The 12,538-nt window shown below is 39.4% G+C and overlaps 1 protein-coding gene across 3 annotated transcripts in view; it reads right to left on the bottom strand.

Moving 5' to 3' along the window:
• Positions 1–12,538, bottom strand: part of LOC121938034 (guanine nucleotide-binding protein G(q) subunit alpha-like) — a 45,986-nt gene that overhangs the window by 12,250 nt on the left and 21,198 nt on the right. The window contains exons 1-4 of one of the 3 annotated variants that reach the window (XM_042481337.1): positions 11,774–11,786; positions 5,627–5,811; positions 3,735–3,889; positions 918–1,046 (exon numbers count right to left, since the gene is read on the bottom strand). In XM_042481337.1, coding sequence (XP_042337271.1) covers positions 918–1,046; positions 3,735–3,889; positions 5,627–5,811; positions 11,774–11,786 — 482 coding nt within the window. Of the gene's footprint in view, positions 1–917; positions 1,047–1,621; positions 1,751–3,734; positions 3,890–5,626; positions 5,812–11,773; positions 11,787–12,538 lie in introns of those variants that run through there. The other 2 variants (XM_042481324.1, XM_042481331.1) reach the window with 2 other exon arrangements.

Below are 12,538 nucleotides of genomic sequence, written 5' to 3'. Positions count from 1 at the left end.
TGTGTGTCTCGACTACACAGAAAAACTGTGAAGGACTATTATGTAAAAATACTGCCTTTGAGAAGTTTCTGAAATGAAAGGCTTGTACGGCTTGGGCACTGTCATAAAGCATCAATATTTAATTAGACTTAACTTCATTTTACAATTACTCATTTATCCAGGCCGGTTTTATTGTGCCAAACTACGAACTACAGTCAAGTGACAATAGAGATACATGTAGGGGCTAAGGTTACATCTAACGATTTATTTTCATGACAAATTATTCTGTCTATATAGCTGCATAGAAATTATCAGAAAATGGTGAAACATGTGAGTAACAATTTCTCCGAGATAATGTCATTAAGTTTCTTGTTTTGTTTTACTAACATGCAGATATTCAGTGTGGCACCCCAGTACCACTCCAAACGGGACCTCTAACTGCCACTTTTTTTACATTAAAAGCTTTCAACTGGCAAATCATGTTGTGTCTTTTATTGTATTGCAGCCCCCCAAAAATGCATCCATTTGTCACCAAGTTAGCGCTAACTGGGGTCAATCATTAAAAAATGTGTTTGTTGAAGTAAGTACATATGCTGTTACCATGGTAACTATTGGTATCCCCAAATCAACCAGGACTGAAATCTTGAGGAATACAACTTAAAATGATGAACCAGTTAACAAAATAGTTAAATAACTGCGACTGACTGGTCGTTTCAGCTCTAGTAGCATTTGCATTTACACTGCACATTGAACGTACTGCTATAACAGAATGAGTTGGGGATACAATCAGACAAAAATGGGGACATAAAACATTGCTGAAGGTGACATATAAACATGCTGATTCAGACTTAAGATGGCCTTCTGGATTTTAAAATGAAACATAACACTAGTAGGGTACAGACTGGGGTTAGTCAAAGTAGTATAGTTCTTCTTTCTACCTGAAAATGATGCTTTGCAAGTCGAAAGGGTATTCTATGATCCCAGTGGTTGGGATTCGAACCCTAAGCACGTCCTGTTGGGTTGGTAGATAGGACGGTTCAGCAATACGATCCAGATCACTTAGATAGCTAGAGACAGGAAGGACAAAGACAGAGAGAGGGAGGAAAGAGAAAGTGAAGCATAACAGCAGATACAGCACACCCCCGCCAAAAGCAAGTGGAACAGTCCAGATGTAACCACAGAAAACCATTCCCAAGAGTTATGAGGGGATTAGGTGACGTTTTGTACCTCTACCCCCAAATTCTCTCTTAGAAATTGAGCTTCATCCTTGATGGCAGCTCCCAAAGACAAAACATTCCTCATTTTTATGCTCAGCTTCTCCTCACAATGCATACTGTGAGAGTCTGGGGAAGAGGGAACTTTTAACTCGACTCCAAAAAAATGATTTAGCACTCAAGAGGCCAACTTTGACTGCCTGGGTGAAAATAAAAATGACTGTTTTCTAAAGAGTCTTGACAGGAGGGGGGGCTGTTCTTGAGGCCAGTCTTTGAGAGTGTACCATCAGGGATGTGTTAAAGTGCTGAGCCCTGCTGTGCAGCGCAGGGTAGATGGAGACAGCGGCATCGACGGTTTCCAACTGGCTGACAAACTGTCGAGCAGCTAGCCAACCAGTGACATCATCGGCAGCACTTGACACCAGTACCTGAAGATAATATTCTCCAGGTCAAATGGGTACTCAATGATGCCGGTGGTAGGCACTCGAACCCGCAGCACGTCCTGCTGTGTGGGCACGTACCCCGCTGCTGCTATTCGTTCTAAATCGTTAAGGTAACTGTGGAAGGGGAGGGAACATATGACAAAGAAAAAAACGAGGGCAAAACCACCAGTTTCAACAGTGCAAGACCACATGCAGATGTGTAACTCAACACAGAACACAGCTTTCTGCTAAAAAACACATACAATTAAAAAACAACTTTCAAACAAATATACATAATCTCTGTGAACAGATGTCTGCATATTAGGGCTGGGTGATATGGCTCAAAAATAATACTGCAATATTTTTTAGGCTACATCGCAATACGCAATATATATTTTGATATTGTGAAATCTCCTCAAAATACAAGATTAGGAAATGTACTACAGTGAAAATGAAGTGGCTAATGTCATAATAAACTTAAAGTGTTATTATAATAAAGTTAAATAAAGTACTGTCAGTAAAGTTACCTAAAGAGTGGTTATAATAAAGTTAAATAAAATACTGTTCTAATGAAGTCAAATAACATACTGCAGTAATTTAAAAAAATCAAAGCAGAACCAATGGTGCTTTTATTTTGAAGCACCCGACTCGTACTCAGACCGGAAGTGTTGATGTTTTTGATGTGAATGCGAAGCTTCAAGTCAACAGTTAGCAGTGAGCAGAAAGTTACTGTTGCCGCAATGTCTAAACATAAAGACTACACTGAGCATAAAATGAACATCTCTCTCATTTGCATATTAATAATATTTGCAAGTCGCACTGGTGCTCCATGGTTGCAAAATGCAACTAAGTAGTCGCCTACTGGAGCCTTAAAGATACAAAAACACACATCTCACCCTCTCATACTTCCGTTTAACTCATAAATTTTTTACCACAGTGCCGTTAAACGTGATGACTTCTTCACACAAGCCTTTCCAGCTCTGACACCATCTCTCAGGAGAAAGTGGTCTGGGTGGGCTTAGGAGTGTTTGTGATATATCATGTTTGGGAGGCTTTTTTTGTGTGTTTCTGTAAGATGCAGAGAGCCATAAGAGAGAGTGAGAGAGCCATAACGCCAAAGAGTCTCATGTTGGTGGCTTAAAAAAATTCTGTGACAATTTATACTCAATGTTTGCAATGTAGTGAATGCACATATCTCACATGAAACAAGTCACGATACAGTGAGTATATTCGATATATCGCCCACCCCTACTACATATGAATGCAGAATCTGAAGGTAACAGGACAGGGTTTTGATATTGGAAGCATTCGGGTTTCCGTGTGTATGCTGAGTGGGACTGACCAATCACATTACAGTGGGCAGTGGGTGCATGCAGGTAAGCATTCCATGTAGGGAGCAAAAGAGGCAGGACGCACTAGCTGAAATGCAATCTTGGAACCCATCTGATGACAATTTAGCTTTTTATGAGTTCTTTTTTTATTTATCTTTATTAATGTGAACATATCTGTTTAAAGAGGTCAGCCGATATGACTAGCACATAAAGGAGGAAGTGTGTTTTGACAGTGTAGCCAGCTATTATCCATATCACGGATAATAGCTGGCTTCACTGGAGCCCTAAAAACACTGGCCGTTCCCCCGCAGCTTTATCGACATTAGAACAAGCTGATGGGTTCTGAGATTGAGCAAGCAGTTGTTCATACGCTAATTAATCTTTAAATATATGCATATAAGCTTAAATTTATTTCCAAATCCTCAACTTTTTAAGGAGCCATATTAGCCTGAAATAGACTGATGCAGAAATACGCTTCAAAATCATTGGCAGTTGCCAACATTTCCTCCTTTCCCCGACTCTCCATCTGTCTAAACTCTTTCCCCTTCCACCAGTCTAGAGCATGTTAACACAAGTACATAACTGCTGAAAATGGTCTATTAACATCTTTTAAATGTGTCTGGCATTTCGTCCCTCGTGTCGACACTATGGGAACGGTTATTTAGCTGTTTCATTACATCACATTAGATATCTTGAAGGTCACAGTTACAAAGTGATAGTGCTTCTCCACATCTACACATAAAGCAAATTATCAGTCATTTCAGCAGATTAATAGATTGCAGACGTACTATTTGGTTGAGTCGGAGAGCTGGTACTCTCTCCTGCGATCATAGGCCTCCTGGATGCCAGGGTCAGCCCACAGCATCTTTATTGCACTGATGTACGGCTGCTCAAATGACGAAACCTTCTCCACGTCCACCTCGCGCACAACCTGGGCATTATTCTGTGGGAACAAGAAGCACAGCAGAAAAGCACAATTTTAAAGACATACCAATTTAGTAACTGAGGCTGTTATGCAAAATCAATTGAGAGAAATTCACAAGTGTTAGCCTCCAAATGTTTAAGTGGGTGGCATCAGGTGCTTTCTTGGTAAATTATGACTAAAAAGTCTGGGGGGATATGATGTCTTTCTAAACTGGCACTTTTACTACCTCTACAGTGCTATATTTCTGGAGGTATACATGTCTTACCTGGCTGGTGGATGGATTATCTTTGAAAAGGAGAAATGGAGAAAATTGGAGCAAAAACAAAAGAGTTGCATTTAAATTTTTGTTCAATATACATATATAACCCCATTTGTAAAAATATATAGTATGTTAACTGTGTTCAGTCACAGTTTATTTATTTATGATTAATTTAATGTGGTTTGCATGAGATTTAAGCACTGGTTACGGGCCTTGCTGACAACAGTGGGCAGATGTTTCAGAGGAGATTGAATGAGAATTCACATTTTGATAGAAAGTGGACTCTGATGCTTGAACGAAGTAATATGTCCATTAAGTAGACACTGAACTTCTGTCTGCTTGTCAAGTACAAATCAACCATAAATGCACACTGAGTTTGTTTTTTTTCTTTTCAGATACATTTGCAAAAAACAAAACAAAAAAGAGATGTTGCGCACAGAGACCTTGCACACTGAGTTTGATGCGTTTTACTGTTATATTCATTGCGAAAATTCACAACACGAGACACATCTCCCTTGCTGTCTTGTGTGTGACCCGTTCCTCTGTCTTGTTGCAGATGTGTCCTGCTGCCACATTTTATTCAGTTAATTGGTCAAACAACTCTCTAAAAGCTTTTGACGGATGCGAAAAACACAGAAAGTCATACCCGTTCCGAAAACTTTGATGACGGATGAAAGTTTCAGATTGTATTTGTTTTTAGACATGCAACAATTTCGGAAAAAAAAATCGTGCAAAGGCCTTAAGAATTTGTTTTGTCACTGGAAGCAATTTGTCCCTTTGCTAGCATTAAATGGAGGCGAATGGGAGGAGAATATTCGCCGGTGTTAATTTTGTACGTGTGATCATGCCCTTTAAGTATTTTGTCGACATTAGCTTAGTTAAGGTGAGATCCTTAAATCATAAGTAAATAAATGAAAGGGATAATGTTATAAAAGTTTAAAAAAGTGATCAAATCACTGCAGCAACACTATAGCCTGTATTATCTACAATGCAACTGGTCAACTGACAGTTACGTCAGAAGTTTCAGTGAGTTGTGCTCGTAGCCTCAAGAAGAGATGAAAGAACAGACTGCAGATATCTAATAACTTCTCTTTAACTCCACACTGTGTGGGTGTGTTTTTTTAAGATTTTCATTGACAGTAACCAAACAAGGCTCCAACTCTCATATCAGGTTCTAAATCAAACATATCTAAAATGGGATAAAATCCAAAATGAGCCCTGCCCACCAAACCAGCAAGAAAGAGAAAAAAAGACATTTATAAACCTCAAATGTTAAAAACGTTCTGAACCACTGCAGAAAATAATGTTGACTTGTAGGATCCAATTATTCATAGTAAGAAACTTTTTGAGAAAATAAGCTTTCAGGGTCTTTAACCATTACAATGAGTTAGTAATTTCAATAGCTGGTCAGCGATATATGTGCCTTTCAAACAAGTTTCACAAAATATTTGCATGTGGAAAAAAGATTAGATAGATAACACCCTAACAGTACGCACCTTGTTCTGCTCGTACTTGTACGGGATCTTGAGTGTCTCAGTTGCACGGATCATGGCCTGCATTGAGGTGAAGATGTTCTGGTAGACCAGTTTGGTGAAGCCCTTCTTATCCTCATCTGTGTAGCCTGACCCATGGATTATTCTCATCTGCTTGATAAAGGTGCTCTTGCCGCTCTCTCCAGTACCTGAGAGGAAGACAAAAGACACAGGAGGTTAGCCAAAAGCTGGAAAAAGGTCATAAATAGGGATGCAAAAATTGTGAAATTCTGAGCATGCCAATACATATGTTTCAAATAATAATTTGGCTGAAAGCTGATACTGATTTTTTTTTTTTTTTGTAACTGTTGCTTATTTAGTTTTTATTGTTATTTATTCCCCCTGACAGGAAAACAAATAAATCTTAATTATAAACCAGTTTTTAAGTCCTTAATGATTTCCTCTCTGATATGCACTTTAATATTGCTGTGAAAACACCAACAAATTCCTATTTCAAACAACTACATTTATTTAAGTTTTTTCTCCAAAAACTGCATTTTATGAGATTACATTTGAACACAACATGAGTTTGTTATAATTTATCATTATTACTAAATAAACCTTAAACGCATCATAATGTCAATGCAACCTCCGTCAGCTGTTACTGGCTGCTAACAGCCAACGCTATCTGGCTCTCTTCGTGCTGATTTTAACACTTTTTTTCCCCCGATGTAGCACAATCAGGGGAACAATACTGTGTGTCCCCTGACAACACGATGGGGAGTTTACTGCGTTCTTTTGTCCTGAAAAATTTCCTGGGAATATCTCTTTTTTTTTCCCAACACATTTTCTATTGTCAAGTTTTGGAACTGCTTTTTAGCCTGCACAAAATAGATGTGACACAACAGAAAAACATCGTCCACAGCCATCGACGAATGCCATCTTATTTACCGATAGGCCAGTGGTATTGAACCAAGCCATTGCTGGCTGATACTGATGTGCGGCCGAAAAATGGATGCATCCCTAATCATAATGCAGAGAGGAACTTGCTGACAGTGTGAGAAGGTGAGACAGTCTTCTCCCCACACTGGTCATGACCCAGAAAAGACAGTTATAGAGTAATCCTCTAGTGCTGACAACTGGAGACAGATGAAAAACTAAGACATAGTGATAATTATGGTGTGCAGATAAATTTGGAACATTAAAGAGAGTGTGATGTGAGACCTCCTCACTGAAGTTTAGCAGTAGTGGATTCAAACATTAAAAAAAAAAGGGCAACATCACAAAACCCAAAGACAAGCTCTAATCCATCCACCCTCATCAAACAAATCAATTAAAAATACAACAGACGACATCACAGTAGCAGTAGCTCTTCAACATTAATTCAGTCAGCAAATGTATTTCTGAAAGCAAACAGTCAGTAAACTGTTCTCAGCAAAGCATAATTCTAAATTGGTCAAATTGTAGCCTTTTCATATAAAGCCATATTTCTGTGGTACTAAACTCCGTGCGACACGCTCACCCTGTCTGTCCACCTCAATCCTGCTGCTGATACACAAGGCAGTGAAGGAATCCACACCATCATGCCCCCAGGCAGCGGGCCAGACCTCAGTGCCAACTCAGTCTCTGTGTTTTACCAGTACAGGAGGCTCAGCTGAACCTGCCATTCTTCCATATCGTGCCAGCTCCTGGTCCCCTTATTGTTAAATTATGTCTTCGTTCTATTAAAAACAGTAAAATCTTATCAGTATCTTAAAAAAAAAAAAAAAATCTTGGTCATCTTGGTTTTAGTGTCCCAAAATGTGCACTCTAACAATGAAATGTAATCATTGTTTTGGCCAGGGTTAGCACAGAGGCCCGACTGACTGTCTGGGTTAGTGGAGCAGCCCAGAGTAACCGCATGAGGGCTGCACGGCTCACCTCAGCTCAACAAAGAGCCGGGTAAACTGAGTTCACTTCTCCAGTTTTGTGTCACAGTGACCATGCATGTGCACAAGTGCATAAACAACCTGAAAGATCAAGTCATAGAGAAGGAAACTTGCTTGCACATGCAGATAAAGAAAATCCACAGATCCCTCTCACGACCTTTAGCTTCCCACAAGAGCTTCCAGGTTCTGTATCTGTAAGGACAATTTCAGGGACAGAGGGGACGCCAGAGTCAGGATGAAACCATCAGGGACTGAACACTGTGGTCACCAACCAAAGAGAAACATTTAAAAGACAAGGCAGGTAGCGGTCTCACCCAAAATCAGCCTCTTTTTTTCACTATGCAGCTCTCCCTCTAGAGCAATCCTTCTCTCTTCCACCCCCATTCCACCACCTATTTTCTTCCTCTACATCCCTGCTCGAGCTCTCCACCACTCATCTCTCCATCTCACTTCTCCCAACATTCACGTCTGAGTCACTGCAGCTTCAGCAACACCTATTCTCTGTCGTTTCTACCTTTCACTTTCGTCTTCATTTCACTCATCTCAACCGGAGCTGCTACTGAAAACTATTACCTATCATGTGAAGTAATAAACAGATTACTTTTTCTACAAACCAAAAAATTACAGTTTGAATTATTTGTTAAAGCATTTAAAGTGCCCAACAAACGTTAAAACAGTGATGTCCCTTATATTGCTGACAGTGTGTTGTTTGAAAAGTTAGAAATTCCAAACACATTTGATTTAAATCAAGAATGCACAATATTGGATTTTTTGCTGATATCCCACATGCTGATATATAACAACTTATTTGGCCGATATACGGACATTTTTCCCCCCAAACTAATTTTAGTGATCATCAGGCCTTTTCTGTAGTGAAATTTACATCATATTGTGTATACTCTTATCATGATGGCGTGAAATGCAATGCTTTTCAGTGGCAGAAGTATTCATTCATTGTGCAAAATATGGTAATACTTCAGCTTAAGGTTGATGTTTTGTACATGTTCATTTTGTCAGTGTTAATGTCAATTGTGCTATCGGCAGAAATCAGCATGTTGGCCGATTCCGATATTTCATTTTAAAGACAATATCTGCCAATACTAAAAGGTGCCAATATTATCGTGCAATCTTAATTTCAGTTAGTAATGTCTGCTATGTTGATTGACATTTTAAAGTTGCATTTAATCTCAATTACCACACAGACGGTACATGCAAACTAAAATATCAACATATCCATACATGTAGACGCAGCATAAACAGAACTACATGCAAGTCTTTTTTGCTGTATATTAAGCCTTTAAGAGCATCACCCAAACAGTATGCCCTGCACAGGAGCACAGGATCGACAGCACGGATCTCTGTATCTTTTATCCCTGAAGTGAACTGAAGCTTCTTGCTGGCAGGTGAAATAACACTAACAGCCTTCATCAATGCTGGAGGCTCTGTGAGGCTATAAATAGATCTTTGTCTTTGTTCAGTGTGTTAACATGCTAACATTTGAGAATTAATAATAAACAGACAGTGCAGCTAAAGCTCATGAGAAGGTCATTCATTTTAGTATTTAGTCGTAAACCAAAGTATTGGACAAATTCAAATTTCAGTAAGTCACTCAAAGTCACATGTTAACCTCATGGTTGGGCTCGAGGAAAAGTTAGTAGGATTCATGGTCTGGGGTCGGCACATTCTCACTCCTAACTCTTCAAATACCAAAGCTTGTTCAGTGGCCGTATACGTCAAACTGTGACGCTTTAAATCCCCATACAGCGTCAGTTTTGGATGCTCAGGAACAGACTATTACATGCATATTGTCTTTTCAAAATAAACTTTTGTCATCCCGGACTTTAAATATAAACTGAAACCAACGTAGGTTTTCTTTGTTTTAAGGTTTAGGCAACAAAAGTACTTGGTAAGATTTAGATAGAGGATCATAGTTTGGCTTAAAATAAGTTACTGATAAAATAAGTGTTTTTAATTAACAGAGGATAACTTGACCTATTACACATGCATCACGTTACATAAGTCACCTAACAATAACCCTACGTAGTTAAAATAAGTCAGTGTTGACTTTTGGTTTCACAAGGGACAGCGGTCTCCAAATGAAAGTCCTGTGTTTGTTTAACCCATGACCACCACGCCCTGAGTGGATTTTCTCGCTCTTTATACTATGTCAGTTGCTTGGAGTATAGAATGATGACGTCGCTCGCTGCGTCTCGTACACAGCCTTTAGGGAACCTTAGTGCGCTGTTATCAGAGAACAAAGGCTGAAGGACCAAGTGTCAGTATTTGAGGAATTGGGACTGAATATACACTGCTGGGGGCCATCAGTATCTGAACAAAATGTTCGCACACATTTCCATTGACAAAATTTCAAAACTTTTCCACGACTTTTCAAGGACCCTGGGAAAAATTCAATTTTGGAAAAGCATCCACATCACTGTGTCTGCTGTAGTTGCTGGACAGTTACAGTACTTTTTTATGCACACACACTGAGGAGTCTCACCATCCATTTACAAATGTAATGTGCACGTTTTCCATTTGTATCAAGCAGCAGATAAGTTGCTCTTGTTAATTTGTCTTACTTGACACAGCATGTCTTTTCATACTACTATTATGCATTGCAATGCCAATGCTGAAATGATAAATTGAAGCATATTAGAGATACATTATGTCAACAGCTTACTTGCAGAAAATAAATGCGCTGTTATGTTAAATTACATGGACGGTTATCCCCAGGTGATTATTGTAACAATTACTTTCATTGCATACACAACAACTTTCATGATTTTTCAAAACCTCTTACTGATTACTACTAATTCGATGACTTTTCCAGGCCTGGAAAATGAGTGTTAAATTCCATGACTTTCCCAGGTTTTCCATGACCGTGGGAACCCTGATAGTAATCCACCTGTTTTTCAGTCTAAACCAAAGTAGTGGGCTAAAATGGTGGCGCGTCCAAGATAACCATCCACAGAGCCAAACACAGATGGGACACTGTGTGTACTGAAGGGGACACATGGTGGACTACAGCCTCCACTGTGTCCAACAGATCAGATTAGGGCTGTGCAATGTCGTCTAACATTTCATATTATGCTATATCGTTCATTTCGTTTACATCATCTGATATCACTTTGCTGTCCTCTGTGAAGCCAAGGGGGCGTCTACACCAAACCCGACATGAGCCGGGTCCTTCAAAATAAAAGCACCATGGGTTCCACTTTGATTTATTTAATTACAACAATACTTTAACTTTACTATAACTGTACTTCATTTAATCTAATACTTCATTTTATTTAACATTATAACAGTATTTCAGTCTACTTAATTATAACAGTAGTTTATGTAACTTTACTTTATGGCAGTAGCTACCTTATTTGTAACTGTAGTTCACTGAATAATTTTGTATTTTAGAAGTTTAAAGTAGTTTAGAGGCCATTTTAAAATAACTGGGTATATATTGTGCATCGTGATACAGCCTAAAAACATCCTGATATTATTTTAAAGCCACGCTGCCCTGCCATAGAGTGAATCAATATTGAAAGCAAAGTTTCAGTGGCAATACCAAATTAAGAGAAAAAGGAAACACTAGAATACAAACAAACAAAAACACAAGTGACTGATAGTGTTTACAGCCACATTGTTAGGACAGAACTGTAGTGGCTGATTAGATAAAGGAATGTGCTCTGTGTGATAAAGTACAGCTGGTATTCCCAAGGCAAAGTAGCTGAAATGTCTTCCAAGGATGACGAGAGTCAAGTTTGACTGTCGCTGACAGAAGAGCTCAGTTGAGTGTACAGTGAAGGAGTGCCCTGAGCAGCGCCTGCCCTCCAACCAGACAGGATCTTTCACTGTGGAAAGCAGGTCAGGCAACATTGGAGTTTCCCCTTCAGACAGAGTATGTCTTTGAGAGAGGGACATAAATAGCAATTGTCAAGACACAGCACTGGAGAGTTCACTTTCTCATTGACTAAAGATCACAAAAGAAAGGAGGGCTGTTACCGGGATGTGAGGGAGTAAGAAAAGAAAAATACAGAGGGTACAATTTCTCTGCTTTCATAATCATCAAGCAAAGAAACAGAATTAACATCAAAAAGATCATCAGCTCTGTTGCTTAATAATGTGCGGATGTGTATTCATGCGTATTTTAATTTTACAAACACGCACAACCAGAGGAGAGGGGCATGTCTTGCAGGCATGATCAGCTTAATTCAACAGATCCCATTGTTCTCCTGCCTAACTGGAAAACCCAGCAGAAGCATTTCTCACGGACAAGCTACTGTACATTCGCTGGAGCTACTCCTGAGGGGTAAAGCTAGTTCCCATGGCAACTCCAGCACTGGACTCATAAATACATGGCAGAAAACACCAGCTGATAGGCCCAGCTGATAGGCTTCAGTACGTCTCCACAGAGCCCAGTCAAACATGCAACTTCAGCGTGCATTTCTTAATCCCACAACATCCTCAGCCAGGACTCTACTCTCAGCCTATGGGAATTAAAAGTTATGAAAGCATATAATACACATTAAGATCTGAATCTCACAAGCATAGTATTCTCCTCTGAATATTGGGTACTTGAACTGTTTGTGTTCCCCCTTTATGCACCCATGGCTAAAACAAGACTGTTGCTGCTGAGGATTTTTTCTTTAATGAGACTTGGGGGGGGGTTAAAAGACGAAGAGGAGAGGAGTCCATCGTGTCTCTTCAGAAACTAATGTTATGGTTTTTTGTGCTACGCTTCATTTTCAGGTCAGTTCACACACCTGTGATTAAAGCATAAACAAGAAACTTTGTGCTCTCCTGATAATGTAAGCACGATAATTATAACAACAAGCACGGAGAAGATGTCAACAATGAAACAACACCCGTCACGGATAAGGGATTATCATTCTCCGAACGGAAAACAGTCCTGAGAATCTGATGTGAATATCATACAAGCCTTCTGTGGCAGCGCCTGACTTTGAAGCCAATTTCACATAGTCACCAAATGTGGAATTACAACTTCTGGGTCTGT

The sequence above is a fragment of the Plectropomus leopardus genome, chromosome 3, assembly GCF_008729295.1.
Source record: "Plectropomus leopardus isolate mb chromosome 3, YSFRI_Pleo_2.0, whole genome shotgun sequence".
Classification (NCBI taxonomy): Eukaryota; Metazoa; Chordata; class Actinopteri; order Perciformes; family Serranidae; genus Plectropomus; species Plectropomus leopardus.
This window is presented reverse-complemented; position numbering and strand designations above follow the sequence as displayed.